The 16,182-nt window shown below is 41.0% G+C and overlaps 1 protein-coding gene across 1 annotated transcript in view; it reads left to right on the top strand.

The window, feature by feature from the left end:
• LOC138948007 (contactin-3-like) overlaps positions 1–15,463 on the top strand; it is a 62,755-nt gene extending 47,292 nt beyond the window's left edge. Inside the window, exons 28-33 of the mRNA XM_070319535.1 lie at positions 959–1,007; positions 1,398–1,620; positions 1,978–2,080; positions 6,463–6,581; positions 8,578–11,666; positions 15,261–15,463. Coding sequence (XP_070175636.1) covers positions 959–1,007; positions 1,398–1,620; positions 1,978–2,080; positions 6,463–6,581; positions 8,578–8,760 — 677 coding nt within the window. The 3' untranslated portion in view covers positions 8,761–11,666; positions 15,261–15,463. The remainder of the gene's footprint in view (positions 1–958; positions 1,008–1,397; positions 1,621–1,977; positions 2,081–6,462; positions 6,582–8,577; positions 11,667–15,260) is intronic.
• The last annotated feature ends 719 nt before the right edge of the window (positions 15,464–16,182 follow it).

The following is a 16,182-nucleotide window of genomic DNA, read 5'->3' as shown; positions in this document are numbered from 1 at the left end:
AAAAAGGAGCATTGGCATGAACGGAAGACTTTCGTCAATACTCTCATGTATCAGGAGACTGGTTGTGAATCTCTCTCACTGTTGTTGTTTATATTTAGAACGTTTACCTCCCTTTGTTTTGTCTTAAAAAGAATAGATTACTGTGCAGTTAACGTAGAGCTGACTTATTAATGTAAAGATTGTTTAAAATGTATGCAATTGTTAAACACTGTGTTATGTTTTGCTCCTTATTCAGAAAATCATATTCATTCTGCACACACACATGCACACACGCACACAAGCATGCATGCACGAACACACACACACAATCTCTCTCTCTCTCTCTCTCTCTCTCTCTCTCTCTCTCTCTCTCTCTCTCTCTCTCTCTCTCTCTCTCTCTCTCTCTCTCTCTCTCTCAGCAGCAATCTTGTTAGTCTAATCTTTCAGAAGAGCATCTCCTCTGCTTTCAATTTCATAGCACAGTAATCATATATATACTCTCATAGGTTTTAATGTGGTTCTCGATTTTACATCCTCAATTTACTTGCAAAATGAAAATGAAAAGTGCCTATGGCAGTACTGTATTCCTGCGTCAGTGTTGTTCTCCGACTCAGAGGACAATAGGTCAGTTTGACCTGGATTGAAAATAAGCATTGATCCGAATGTTCTTTTTAAAACAAAACTCGAAACAAAGAACTCTTGCATGTTAAAAGTAAAATCTTACAGTCGACCGGGTCAGGGTTCGGAACAACCTATCATATCAGAAAAGTATGCGCCAAGTTTGCGACCAACGACTGTGGTCTGAGAACAACACTGCTGCATAATTTTTCTGAATTGCTGGATGTATTTGTTGTTTGTGTTTGCGTGTGTTTGTGTGTGTGTGTTTGTTTGTTTTTTACAGTGTTGGATTGTGAGCATAAATGTTCTGTTGGAAGTAGGTGGATTTTGAAGTTATCTCTAATTGATTTTTTGTTTGCAGTGATAAACGATGGACGTCTGCAAGGTTATGGATCTGGATCTTTGTACAGGTTAGTTCTTGAAACTTCTGTGTTTGAAAACTGTTCATGTGTCTCTGGAATCACTCTGAGTTTTATTGCAAGAGTCGTACAATTCAGTTGATAGTACTGTTCCGGTTCTTGGTTTCATTAGTAATGTGCAAATACAAGTACTTGAGAAAAAAACCCTCTGTTTGTCTGTCTTTAGTTATCATGTAATAGTTCTCATTCATAGTATAGATAATGCTGTTGACGTTTTCCTTCTGATAATATATATATAAAGTGCCTAGAGCTTTTTTTCTGCAGATGCAAAGGCAGTAGTCCTGTAAGTGAATGTGTCATTAATAAACTGGAAAGATACGTGGAAATAAAGTTTTTCACACAATTACACAGCTAGCTGTATTTGACTCTGTTTCATTGCAGGCAAATGGAAGATAGCAACGAAATCATCATCACCGACCAGCAACACTCTTCATCACCATCACCGCAAGCAGCACCATCATCGTCATCATCATCCCTCCATTTATCACCACAGCAACAGCAGCAGCAGCAACAACAGCAACAGAGCAGAAACTCAGCACCTCAGCAACTGGCCAATTCGTCTTGGTTTTCTCAGCAATCCCAGATTGTGGAAGAAGGAACCAAGGTAAACATTCGGGCAAAGGAATAGATCATGTTCAGAACTAACTCTGTCAGACTTTTTAAAGGCGTAATACCTAAGAAAAAAGGCCCTCAGATCGCTTGCAAAGTTATACCATAAGATTCTGCATTGCAAATAATGCTACCGTGCCGGAGGTCTGCCTTCTTTTTGCAAAAGTAAGTGTTCTTCAGGTTTGCATGTTTTGATTCAATGTTCCATCAGTACTTGTCATTGTCTGTGTGTATGTGCGTTGCACGAGTCAATACTTTGTCTGTCTGTTTTTTTGCAATCCGTTCTCTCTTTCTGTCTGTCTGTCCTTTGATTCAGCTTTCTGTGAATGTAGTGAGCTTTTCCTATGTGCAGGGTCCCCCCATGTTTTTACCTACAGAAGGAGCAACAGGAAGTGATGTCAAGCCTCCTTTGACACTGACGCCATCTGGTGGGGGCGATGTCTTCACCATAGAAGGTAAGGGGGGGTCAGAATGAACACGGAAAAAATCAGGCTGGAATCTTGGTCTAGAAACGGCAGAGAAACTGCAGCACATTATATCCTTGGGGCAGTGATAAAAGATGTGATTGTTAAAAACAACTTTGTTGTGATTTTTATTTCATTGGTTATGGAAGAGTTGTGTCTCTTGTTAAAACAGCGAGGCAAATACACATTGTCATCATTCATCATTCATTGTAGCAAAGGGATCAGAGCGGTAGTGAATACTGAGCTCCAATCAGGTTACCCCCGTGGAAATTCGGGCTGCTTTCTCACTGAAAAAAGCGAGCTGGCATACAGGCAAATCCAGCTAACTCACAAACGGTTAAGTCAAAAATTCGCTTAGCACACAAAGAAATTCTGGTCCGGAATTATCCCTCTTTATCTATGTGTACAAAGTACCCTGAGCTCGAAATAGGATTTCTCTTACGTAAGTTGAAAGACGGATAGCACACAACAGAAAGTCAGTCCCAAAGACAAAGTTTACTCTATATTTACTACAGCAACTCGAAACACGAAACTTGGCGTCTCACACTAGCGCATTGTGTAACCTTATTCCCTTCTTCTCTACACGGACGCCACACCAACTGGTCAGTCGGCACGCAATAAAGTATGAACTGAAGTTAGGAGGGGGCGAGGAGTAAGGAGGGGGCGAGGAGTAAGGAGAATTATCCAACTCCAAGAAAACATTCTGAAAAAGGTGGGGAAGTGGTGACAAGGCAGTTAACGCACTCACCATGCACTGACATCATACGAAAGCAGCCACACAAACACAGCACAGAGGCAGAGGCAGGTGTGCAGATGCTTTGTGAGAATAAGCGTTGAAAACCAGTTTGAATAAAAAAAAAACAGCAGATAGAGCCGCATGTCATAATCATTCTTCTTGTCTGGCTTTATTGACTGCATGCCAATCTTGTGGCATGCAGTGACTTTTCACTCTTCAGTCGGACTGTACACAAACCGCTCTCACTCTCCCTCACTGACTGCCCTAAGCCCTGACAACTGATCCTTGGAAGAGTACACCTCTCTATTTCTCTCCAATGCTCTTCCTGCTGACTTCAGTGACACCGGACACCCCACTGAGTTTAGCCAGCAACCCCCCCCCCCCCCTCTCTCTCTCTCTCTCTCTCTCTCTCCCCCCAGCCATGTACTGTTTGGTGCTGTGGCCAGAGAGGTGTCACCGGCTAATTGAGGCCAGCTGCACTGTTCACTCAGAGCAAAACTAGTTGACTGTGTCTAACTTTTGACAAAGCAACACAACTGAAGGGTTCACAGATTAGGTAACCGACTCACTGGTCAAGGCTGCAGGGAAACAAGAGTATCTTGTCAATGAAAGAGGTTACACACAGATACGCGATGCTGAGAACGGTGGCCGATTTTTCACTCTCTTTCTCGGAGGGCCTTCATCATTGCAGGGACTGCTGTAAAGAAATGCTTGCTCAGAAACTAACTCTTTTTGCATTGAAACATGCACCAGAACTGGTGGACACCATCAACAATGTCAAACATGAAATCGAAGCAGTTTGCTTGAGGAAACGGTCGTCAGCAACTCAAACTTCTCTGTTTTCTTTTTTTGAGAAAATCTGAGGTGACTTTCTTTGTGGCCCCGCCCCCTCCCTCTGTAAGGACCCCCCCTCCATAAGGACCGATTTTTGTCAACATTTTCAAGGTCGCTAGAGAGGGGTTCCACTGTACTATGACCAAGTCGAAATTTCGGATAGGACACAATAACAATTCGGTCCCTTCAATTTCGTCTTATCCGGATTTGCCTGTATAATTTTTTCTTTCATTTTCCTGCATGCGTGTATTCATGTTTCCAAGCCCTGAGACTTTTGCTGCAAACGGGGGATCTTTATCGTGCGCATGTGTGCACACAGGGGTGTTCGGACACCGATGAGAGCCTGCCCAAAGTTGACTTTGGGAATTAAATCCTTTGCCGAACATGGGGATCGAACCCACGCCGATAACAACAACAGCCAAAATAAAAAGAGTAATTTACATGTATGAACACTGTTTGCTCTAAGTATCATGGTTGATTCAGTTTTCTGGAGGATAGGGCCGTAACGAAATGAAAGGAGGGTTAGGGTGTATGAAGAAGATTGGAAACTGAAATTTGATTTGTGAAATGTGGTCTTCAAAAATGCACGGTTTGTTGTTATTCATGATATAGTATTGACTTGTTACTGTTTGGTGCAGATTTGGAAAATTCATTTGAAGACAGTAAGTGTAGGTGGTTGAGCTGGATTGGTTAATGACTTCTTGATTTTATTTTATTTTAGTAATTAGGCATGCCAAACGTTATGTTGTGGGTTATGGTATTTTCTCTTTTATTTTCAATATTCTTGATTTGATTTTATATTTGTATTTGTTTGCACTGTTAGGGGTACGTTATGGTTTTCTCCGTCTCCCGCCCCTACCCACCACTGTCTTATTAAAGACACAAATTTGTCTAATGTGTCTTTTTCTTGTTTTTTCTTGGATTTTTAGCCAGTAAAGAAATAGTTCCAATTCTCTTATTTTAGTAGTTGTGTCTTGGATTATGTTGGTGTTGTGTGCCCATTTGCAAGAATGTTGGTGTGTGTGGGATTATGTTGGTGTTGTGTGCCCACTTGCAACAATGTTGGTGTGTGTGGGATTATGTTGGTGTTGTGTGCCCACTTGCAACAATGTTGGTGTGTGTGGGATTATGTTGGTGTTGTGTGCCCACTTGCAAGAATGTTGGTGTGTGTGGGATTATGTTGGTGCTGTGTGCCCACTTGCAAGAATGTTGGTGTGTGTGGGATTATGTTGGTGCTGTGTGCCCAGTTGCAAGAATGTTGGTGTGTGTGGGATTATGTTGGTGCTGTGTGCCCAGTTGCAAGAATGTTGGTGTGTGTGGGATTATGTTGGTGTTGTGTGCCCAGTTGCAAGAATGTTGGTGTGTGTGGGATTATGTTGGTGCTGTGTGCCCAGTTGCAAGAATGTTGGTGTGTGTGGGATTATGTTGGTGCTGTGTGCCCACTTGCAACAATGTTGGTGTGTGTGCATGCTCTTGTTTAGCAGATGTGACAGGGAGACTACTGCGTCACCCTTCACAGCAGACTCTGCAGGGTTGTCTGCCAGCCTTGACGGCTTGAGCGTCACGGGCAATAGCAGCTTGATGTTTCTTGTGCGCCAGTCGCTAGTTAGACACCTGTCAATTGTAAAGTTCTGTTTGTGATATGGTCTTGCTGCTGCTGTCTCCTTGTATGCTCTTTGGAACTTTTGCGTACCCATAGCACTTTGTGTAGGGCAAAGAAATTAGCTCTACAATCTGAAACCTGTTTGACGGGCTTGGCCTCCAAAGGCAATACTTGTGCTTCAGGCACTCGGTTACACAGAGATGAGATTCTTCCTCCTTGTTGAGGAATTTTACGTTTTAAATCCCCCTGTTTCTCAATTTTGGTACAGTGGAACCCCCCTTTTAAGACCCCTGATTTAAGACTTTCTCCTTTTTTCAGACCTTGATGTTTCAGGTTTTCTCTTCATAAACTCTGTAAATTTACCTCAAATTTAAGACCTGATTTTCTCCGATTTGTGGAGGTCTTACAAGGGGGGTTCCACTGTATAAAGAGGTGAACAAGTGTCAATCATTGTCATGCAGTAAACAGCACTGTGGTCATGTGTCAATCAGTATTGTTTTGTTGAGGGGCCATTTGTGGACATTTTCATTATTATTTGTGTGTGTGTGTGTGTGTGTATGCGTCTGTACAAGTGTGTGTGTGTGTGTGTGTGTGTGTGTGTGTGTGTGTCTGTAAGTGTGTGTGTGTGTATGCATGTGTGTGTGTGTGTGTGTGTGTGTGCGTCTGTACAAGTGTGTGTGTATGCATGTGTGTGTGTATGCGTCTGTACAAGTGTGTGTGTATGCATGTGTGTGTATGCATGTGTGTGTGTGTGTGTATGCATGTGTGTGTGTGTGTGTGTATGCATGTGTGTGTGTGTGTGTGTGTGTATGTATGCATGTGTGTGTGTGTGTGTGTGTGTGTGCAAAAGGGCATAAACCTGCAAGCACACATGCACATTTTTCTGTGTCTGTGTTGTGTATAACTATAAGCATTAACTTAGATGTATCGAAAGTAGGGATTCTTCTGTGTTTTCCAGGAAATGCTCAGTTTCAGAGCCAAGAAAGCCATTCTACATGACTACCTCACTACCTTCACTATATACATACACCCCTCAGCCTTATTCTCAGCCTTTTTCACAATCCCAATCATTAAAACAAAAAGAAAACACAACAGTAACCAGGTTTGGTAAATTCTTCATCAAATTTTCCTCAGACAGTCGCTGACTTCTTCAGGATGATGATCCTATTAATGTATGTGTCTATATCTGTGTGTGAATAGCGGGTGCGGACAACTTTGGGTTTGAGGACAAGTTCATGCTACCGGGTCTGTCGTCAAACTCACCAGCCTCACCAGATGGCACCACAGCTGACACAGCGGGGGAGGACACGATAGACAGGGTGAGGCGTTTAGCAGTGAATGATGGTTTTGTACATTTTTAGTTTGAGACGAGCATTTGGCTTTGCCTTAGCAGCTAGGGTCGGTGAAACTCACACCTCTCCTTATCTGTCTGCCCTGAAGGTGAGGACAGATGTCCAGAACAGCGCAGTGTGGTTTCCTTGAATGAGGGTGCCGTGTTCGGTATAGAACTGAGGCTAGGCTGCCGCGACGGTGCCTGAGCTAAACATTGGCGCGTACTACTCACAGCCCGGGACACGGCACTGTAAACATCCCCCTTCCTTCACCTCTCTCGCCACCATCTGCCCTACCCTTGGTCTCATAACTATTTTCTTCCCAGATCAGCGGTCTCTTTTTCAATGTAAATGTGTACGCGGTGGTTTTATTGTTTGTTCATCGTTTGTTGGTATGTTCACTCCTGCCACATAGGCAGCTATTTGCTGTCTTCAAGGATTGGTTTTGACTCATTTTATAATATTACTGTATGCAGTCCTACCAATTATTTCAAGAAAAACAAGAACGAATTATTTATTGTCTGTCTTTACAGAACAAACATTTGCCTTTAGGTATGCAGATTTTGAGTTCTGGGGTTTTTGCTTTAGTTGTTGTTTGTACTTGATTAAAATCAAAAGAGAGGAAAGACAAATCTTTTTTTCTCTCACTTTTTTGCACAGGTATGAACTGAAACTCTTTAGTCAATAGACGAATTCCAAAAATAACTGTTGGGTTTGTATGGGTTGTGAAAGAGGGAATACCCTTTGACGAGCCAATCACTAGCTAGGGGTGTGTTTGACGAGCCAATCACTAGCTAGGGGTGTGTCTGACGAGTCAATCACTAGCTAGGGGTGTGTCTGATGAGCCAATCACTAGCTAGGGGTGTGTCTGATGAGCCAATCACTAGCTAGGGGTGTGTTTGATGAGCCAATCACTAGCTAGGGGTGTGTCTGACGAGCCAATCACTAGCTAGGGGTGTGTTTGACGAGCCAATCACTAGCTAGGGGTGTGTTTGACGAGCCAATCACTAGCTAGGGGTGTGTCTGATGAGCCAATCACTAGCTAGGGGTGTGTCTGTCGTCATTTATAATTATGTCCCCGAAAAAGCACTAGTATTCCCTCGTTCACAACCGGCCCATACAAACCTTACAGAGTTATTTCTGAACATCGTCTACTGGCCATATAGGTTTTACTCAACACAGTCTGAGTGTATCCGGTATTTTCATCTTCTATCTATCTATCTTCTAGCTCAAAGTTAGGCTAGGATAGCAACTGATCAAAAGATCAGACAAAGGCTCAACAGCCTAAGTACCAGTCTGTCAACATATCGTATCATATCATATCATATCTATATACGGCTTGTGTGTGTCTGTCTGTCTGTCTGTCTTTCTGTCTGTTCGCTATGCACGGCCAAAGTTCTCGATGGATCTGCTTCAAATTTGGTGGGCATATTCAGGTAGACCCCGGACACAATCTGGTCGATGAAAATTTTCAACACGTGCTCTCAGCGCACAGCGCTGAACCGATTTTGGTTTTTATGGTTTTTCTGTACATCCATTCCCAGTAACTCTTCCTTATCTTCTCCAGTGTTTTTCACGTTTATCTCCCTTCCTTCGTGTGGCGTCAATCGCGTACGGTGCGCCACTCACCGCCGGCGTACGGTGCGCCACTGTACCCGGCGAAGCGGGTAATCATCTAGTATCTCGTATAGTTCCACCACTTACCATCTAAAAGAACATCTAAACTAAAGTTCCTCCTAATAAAACATAGGCTTTGTGCGTGAGAAAATACATTTTGTTTTTTAAAACTTGTATAGTGTATAACCGATTTTGATGTTAGTTATTATTTGATTTGGAATTGTGTACAGAATATCGTATTTATGTGTGTTTTTGTGAGGCGCTTAGAACTAATTTAGGATTTGCACCATGTAAATATCCTCATTATTATTCTTATTATTATTAAAATTTCTTCTAATGAACTTTTTTTTCTTCTTCTCATCCTCAGAAGTCCTCGACACTGAATCGCCGCAAAGGACGCATGCGCAGCGAGAGTGCTGCAGCCATCGCAGTGCTGCGCAGCGCCTCCAGCACAACAGTTACAGCGGGGGATGACACGCAGTTCCTCCTCACCAACGACTTTTCTAACGTGGACACGGAGGTCATCTTCAAACACAGAACTGTTTTGTGATCCAGGGTCATTCTTCTTGAGTGAGAATCTGAACCAAATGAGGCAAAGCGCCATTTAGAGATCTCATCAACAAAGGGAAGGAGGCGCTCTAAATGCAGACCGGCACGGTTGGCCTAGTGGTAAGGCGTCCGCCCCGTGATCGGGAGGTCGTGGGTTCGAACCCCGGCCGGGTTATACCTAAGACTTTAAAATTGGCAATCTAGTGGCTGCTCCGCCTGGCGTCTGGCATTATGGGGTTAGTGCTAGGACTGGTTGGTCCGGTGTCAGAATAATGTGACTGGGTGAGACATGAAGCCTGTGCTGCGACTTCTGTCTTGTGTGTGGCGCACGTTATATGTCAAAGCAGCACCGCCCTGATATGGCCCTTCATGGTTGGCTGGGCGTTAAGCAAACAAACAAACAAACAAAATACGTTCACAGATATATCGACCCAGCGGTCTTATAAGTGCACAGACAAATACTAATTAGACACAACTTATCTGACAAAATGTTCAGCCTCCTGGCACCAGAGACAAGCAGTGAAATGAACAAGTGGCTTTCATCCTCTCTCAGGAGACTGGTTCCCAATAACTCTCACTTACTTTATTACACATGGCGTACGCATTTAGAGCGCTTACTTCCCTTTGTTCATCAGATCTTCTTGAATGAATTCTACCAAATGTTTTCTGTGGTGGTTTTCTTAGAGACACATCGTTACTTTCATCCAGTGAATTCTACAAAATGTTTTCTGTGGTGGTTTTCTTAGAGACACATCGTTACTTTCATCCAGTGAATTCTACAAAATGTTTCCTTTTGGTGTGTTTTGTTTTGGAGACATCTCTGTTAATTGTATCCAGTGAATTCTGCAAAAATGTTTTCCAAAATCATGTTTTAAGTTATTTTGCATTTTAAAATAATGGCCTCTGCAGTGTTGGAATCTTTTGTAGATTAAGAGCCCCAATGCTCTTGTGAGTTATTTTTTTTATCAAATGTACTGCTGCTGTCTATTTTTTATTTTTTATTTGTTTAGTATCATAATTTTGATTTTGGATTGGTTTTTGCCAAAAGGCTGCTTTCGACTCCAAGAAGACAAATATCCTTTTGTCTTCATGAAATCTCTCATGTAAGTTTTACCATGTGGATTTTTCAGGTAAAAAGGACAGAATTTACCTCAGTCTGCTGAGTTCTCTCCAATATCCGTTAAATCAAATCACAGATCCATTAGTATTACTTTAGGAGGAAAACCTGTCTCCTGCTGTTATATTATACTCTGTATAAATTGATACCACTGGTAAAGCAAAACTTTGTACACATTAAACTGCTTATGAATCTCACAGATTCTCAGATTAGGTGGAAACTTTTGAAGTCTGAATTGGAGGGAATATAAAAGAGAAACAATTGACTAAAATGTGAAATCGAAGCTGTTGTTTTTGAGTCACTTGAGAAAAAGTGACTCTATGTAATCGGTCAGTGTTAGTCTGTTCGGCCGGCCGGCTGGCCGGCCGGCCGGCCGGCCGGCCGGCCGTCCGTAGACACCACCTTAACGTTGGACTTTTCTCGGAAACTATCAAAGCGATCCGGCTCATATTTTGTTTAGTCGTGACCTCCAATGACCTCTACACTTTAACGATGGTTTCGTTGACCTTTGACCTTTTTCAAGGTCACAGGTCAGCGTCAAAGGAAAAATTAGACATTTTATATCTTTGACAAAGTTCATCGGATGTGATTGAAACTTTGTAGGATTATTCTTTACATCAAAGTATTTACATCTGTAGCCTTTTACGAACTTTATCAGAAAAACAAGGGAGATAACTAGCCTTTTCTGTTCGGCAACACACAACTTAACGTTGGGCTTTTCTCGGAAACTATAAAAGTGACCGGGCTCAAATTTTATGTGAACGTGACTCCCAGTGACCTCTACACTTTGACGTCTGCTTTGGTGACCTTTGACCTTTTTCAAGGTCACAGGTATGTCTTGAAGGAAAAAAATTGAAATATCATATCTCTGAAACTATTCATCGGATTTGATTCAAACTTTATAGGATTATTCTTTACATCAAATTATTTACATCTGTATTGTGTTGTGAATAGCAATTTCTTCCTGTCCATCTGATGCCTCATATAATATTCAGAACTGCGAAAGTGACTCGATCGAGCGTTTGCTCTTCTTGTTTATCCTAGCATTTAGTGGCTGAGTCTTGAACTGCTTAGCAAATAACATTTGAAATGAGGGCAAAGTTTTTGGCAAATATGAAAGAGAGACAATTCACTTTAATTTGAAAATAAAGCCGGTTTTTTTTCTTGCATTGATTGGCAGTCTTGAACTGCTTAGCAAATAACATTTAAAATGAGGGTAAAGTTTGGGGCAATCTGATACAAGTTTCAGAGTTTCACCAATTGGCGCTACCAAACCACATCCCTCCATATGTAATCTCTTGATATCATGTATGATATCTCTCAGACAGACAATGGCTGCATTATGTGTCTTTTTTGCGTGTGTGATCAAAGACATTCCTGTTGAATTCAATTCAAGATGCTGCTGCTGTTGTTGGACAGTCTTAAAGCCATATGTACTCGATGACTATACACGCTAATTGCTTTACCAACAGCTGGAGACATGCTAAATTAAGTTCCCTGCAAAATATTGTGGTCTAGGACCCCTTCAATGTTGAGATATGTTAATTTTCATTTTGATCTGGATCGTTCTATTTATAGATTTGCCAACAGAGGAAGCGTTGACGCAAGGGAAATAACTCCGCGTCTTTGTTTACATCCAAAGTTTTTGAGACTCTAAAACAAGCTGTAATGCATGTATATGGTCCGCGCATGGCGACATATCGTCATTACATGGTCTTATGGTGCGTTTGACATCGATTATGGGCAAACTACACTTTGTAAACACGGGAGCGCGTACATATGCCTTTAAAGTTTAAGACTAAATGAAATGTCAGATTGTGACAGCATTATAGGAATGTCTTGTGTGTAATCAAAGACATGTCTGTTGGATTCAGTTTAAGATGGTTCTGCTCCCTGCTGTTGTTGTACAGTCTTTAAGACTTCATGAAATTCCAGATTGTGGCTGCCTCGGGTGTCTTTTTCATGCAGAATCAAAGACATGCCAGCTGGAATCAATTTGAGATAATTCCACTGTTGCTGCATGGTTCATGAATTTCCAGATTGTGGCTGCATTGTTTGTCTTTTTTATGCAGAATCAAAGACATGCAAGCTAGATTCAATTTGAGATAATTCCATTGTTGCTGCACAGTCTTTAAGACTTGATGCATGTCCAGATTGTGGCTGTGTTGTGTGTCTTTCTCATGCGTCATCAACAGTTTGCCAGTTGGATTCAGTTTGGAATGATTCTTCTGCTGTTGCTATTGAGTCTTTCATTTAAGATTTCATGCGATTTCCGATGTTGTTGTTGCTGCTGTGGTTGTTCCATTCATTATCACTTACAGAAAACATATCACTTGTCCAAATATTTACATCACCTGCTCACCTGCTCATCAATTTCAAATGGAGTCAATCCCTCCTTTTAAGACTTTGACAAATCTGAGAAAATTATTCCTGGTGTGAGTTTATTCTGTAAAAAATTCATCAAACATGTTTTTGAAAAAGAAGCAAACTGACTATTCTGCTGATACTTACTTTAAACCAGTACAGTATGTAAACATGCTAGTGAATTCTTTGTTTTGTCTATGTTTAAAACATTCCAATAGCTAAATTTTTATTGTTTTTTTGTGTTCATAGACAACAAGGTCTTAAAAGGAAGGATGAGGGGGGGATAATCCTTTATCCTTGCAATATTTGTATCACTGCTTTACACATTGGTTTACTGTTATCAACGAATTGGAAAGATATCTTGCTGGGGAAGTGTTTTGCTTGTAACTGTACCGTCATATCCAATATCCACAGCTTTCTGTGTGAGCAAGACATATGGCTAATATTTGTTTAAGCTTTTATTTACATGCATTCATGTAAATTGTGCAACAGTTGAGAAAATGTTAGGGCCAGGGGTATTTTAACAATCCCAGGAGAGACCTATTCTTGACGATAGGTCGAATCTGCACTTTGTCAAAATTTATTAAGTATTCTGCACATCACTTTTTCTTGTTGAAGAGAAAGTTTCAAGGTTGTGGTATGAATGTTTCAGAGAGTGGCTGCTCTTTTTGTGAGGGATTGGGCAGTTTACATAACATTGTCAGAGCTGCCAACTGCTACGCTTTTAGCATAGCATGCTATGTTTAAGCACAATTGCACAATTGCTACGCCAAGTTAAAGATTGCTACGCTTAAACAAATAATCACAAGCATGCAACAGTTCCCTCTTTTTTTGTGAGTCCTGGTACTTATTTCTGCTTCCCACTCCGTGTTGCGGTCACAACATGGGTCATAACACATCGTCTACAGTGAAAAGTGGCGCTGCAGACACTCTCTAATGGGCATTTTATGTTCTTGCATTCTCATGAAACTTTATTAAACATATCTACTCTTGTGAAAGATGGCATAAATGCGGATGTGGGAAAACATTTTAGAAAATGCTACACTTAAACACCATTTGCTATGCTAAAAATTCTAAAAAAAATCTAAATTGCTACACTTGAGGCTTGACAAGGGTTGGCAGGTCTGCATTGTTCAGATACAGGCTGTACTCATGCAAAATGTTAGTCAGTTTGACTCTTTTTTGAAGAAAAAGGTGAGTCCTGTAGTGTAAATGCACTGAGGATTGGCCTTTTTTTTAAAAGATTTTGCCAATCTTTCTCATAATTTTGTTTTATTCAACATTTGTCTAGTATAGTTTAGCGAGGACAGATTAAGAAACCAGTCACTCTTTGCACTATTAAGTCGCACATATTCGCTGTATAACGTGTTGTAAAGTTTGAGTGACAATTAGTGGTAATAGTCATGAAATTTTGTGTCCCTGTCCTTTTAAATGAACAGACCACTTTGTATTTTGTACATATAACAAAAAAACGCACTAGCAAACTCTATAGCTATGCAGCTTATGACCATTTTCAAGCACGATTGGCGGACGCAATTTTTACCTTAGATATGCAGCAATAGACTTTTTCAGTGCAAAATCAACGGACGCATTTTTTATCATATTCTCAGCTATCCATGCCTTACTTAGAATGATTGTTGCTTGCAGTTTTTAAGCAACGATTTGTCATGGTCTTTTTGAACACAATGTATGCAAAACTGTGCTCGTTGAAGTGAAAATTGTGCTTTTATGATGGGCTGCCTTGACCTTGCATCTGCCTAGGTTTTCTTTTTATAGAGAGACCGGTGGTTTTACATTTGGTCAAGTTTTGATTTGACCTTTTTTTGCCCTTATGATGTGGGAACGAAGAATACGGAACAGATAACTGCAACATTTCAACCGTGGGGTCTTCTTCATGTACACAAACTCATCTTTCTCGTCTTATTCTGCTTTCATGATGTTGGATTGAAGGCCCAGTTTTTCCTGAGGGATGGATTCAGTTCACTATTTCAGATAGATCCAGACTTTAAATTCCAGGGCTAAAATCATTTCTTGACTTGTTCACACACCAAAAATCAACATCCTGTCTGTCTCCTGTGCATGGTGGGAATGTTGTCATCCATTCATTCTGCAGGATGACACTAATAATGTCAGTTGAAAAATTATTTGATTAAAAAAAAACTCCATCGTACACTGCACACAACGCACCCAGGCTGTTTATTTTGGTATGTTTCTAAGTGGAGGGTTGGTCTTTTTGAAGTGATTGTAGTTGTTAACCCCCCTGAACTACAATACATCTCTTACTTCAAACAAAAGTGGACACATCAGTAACCAGGTTAGATTTTTCTTTTTCAATATTTGGGCAAACTGCCTTCTTCTGGAATCGTTATTATTACATCTCTTAGTCTTACTCTATGATCTTACTCATTTTTATTGAAGATAACTTACCTATGAGTACTTTGGCTTATTGCTTTCATGATCATAAGTTACTGTTCCAGGATGGGGTTATCCTTTGTCACTTACACGATTCTGTTTCTTTGTCTGCATTGTACAAAGTATTGCAGACTTTTTGCAAAAAACAAAAAAAACCAAAAAAACAAAAAAAAAACATGCAACAAACAAAATTCTACACATTTTGGCAAAGTTTTTAGACTGTCTCTAACTCTCTCTCTCTCTCTCTCTCTCTCTCTCTCTCTCTCTCTCTCTCTCTCTCTCTCTCTCTCTCTCTCTCTCTCTCTCTCTCTCTCTCTCTCTCTCTCTCTCTCTCTCTCTTCCCGCAGTGGGGCACTGCGGTTATGAAATTAAAGGCCCCTCCTGTTTTTGGAACCGCAGGAGCTTTCTAGTTTGCTGTTAGGTAGATTTTTGGTTCCTCTTTCCTGTCATGCTCTCTTTTTCTTCATGAATTCTTTTCTTTTTTCTGCCTTCTTGCTCATTCACCTGTATTTTTTCCAAAAATCTCTTCTCTTGCCGCTTGTCTCGCTATTCATGTATAGTTTAATCTGTTAGTGTTCTGATGTAAGTCCAGCAGTAGATAGGTTAAGCCTATTTTAACATACTGGAAACTGGTAATCTTCCAGTAGGTATTAATTTAGTTTTACTAAAGCCTGCTGGGACACAAGTAATGGGTTAGTGCATTTGTAAACAGGAATCGCTTGACAAGTGGCCCCCTTCATCCCCCCCTTCCTCGTCCTGATATGGCTCTGCGTAGTCGGCTGGACATTAAGCAACAAATAAACAAACAAACTCTCTCTCTCTTTCTCTCTCTTTCTCTCTTATTAGCTGATTAAGTTTAATAATAATAATGATAATAATAAAGATAGCTTATATAGCGCCGCTTCACAAATTTAACTATGCTCTTAGCGCTGTACATCGAGATATAACAATTTCAATAATATAAATTTATACAAAGATGATATTATCATAATACACATTTACAAATATCACTCACGTGCTTACATCCTCGTGCACACCACGCGCATACACACTCCCACTCATTAGCAAGTGCTTCCATCCCCCTGCCACTGAGATGTTCATATACCCCCCTGGACAAGCTCACACCATGTCCGTCTCCTCTCTAGACTGTACATACACTCAGCAAGAAAAAGAAAGACTAAATGCAAATTTCATACACAACCCTATGGCTCAATCAAAGCTGAAGCAACTATACAAAAAAGACACATTCAAACAACGAATCTAACTTCACCTCTAACAGTCTATAAAGATGGCAAGGACAATTTACAAGGATTCGCGAAAAAGGTGCGTTTTAAGGGAACTGCGGAAAGAGTCCTTAGAAGCAGAATGGCGAACGGAGGAAGGGAGAGAATTCCAGACAATGGCAGCCGCAGAAGCAAACGAGCGATCTCCAAAAGAAGGCAAGCTTCGCTCGAGAGTTTCCAGTTTGCGACTGTCGGCGCGTGAGCGGAGGTTGTAGTCAGAGGGATTGTCATATGTGACGAGCAGTTC

This window comes from Littorina saxatilis, linkage group LG15, assembly GCF_037325665.1.
Source record: "Littorina saxatilis isolate snail1 linkage group LG15, US_GU_Lsax_2.0, whole genome shotgun sequence".
Taxonomy (NCBI): Eukaryota; Metazoa; Mollusca; class Gastropoda; order Littorinimorpha; family Littorinidae; genus Littorina; species Littorina saxatilis.
This window is presented reverse-complemented; position numbering and strand designations above follow the sequence as displayed.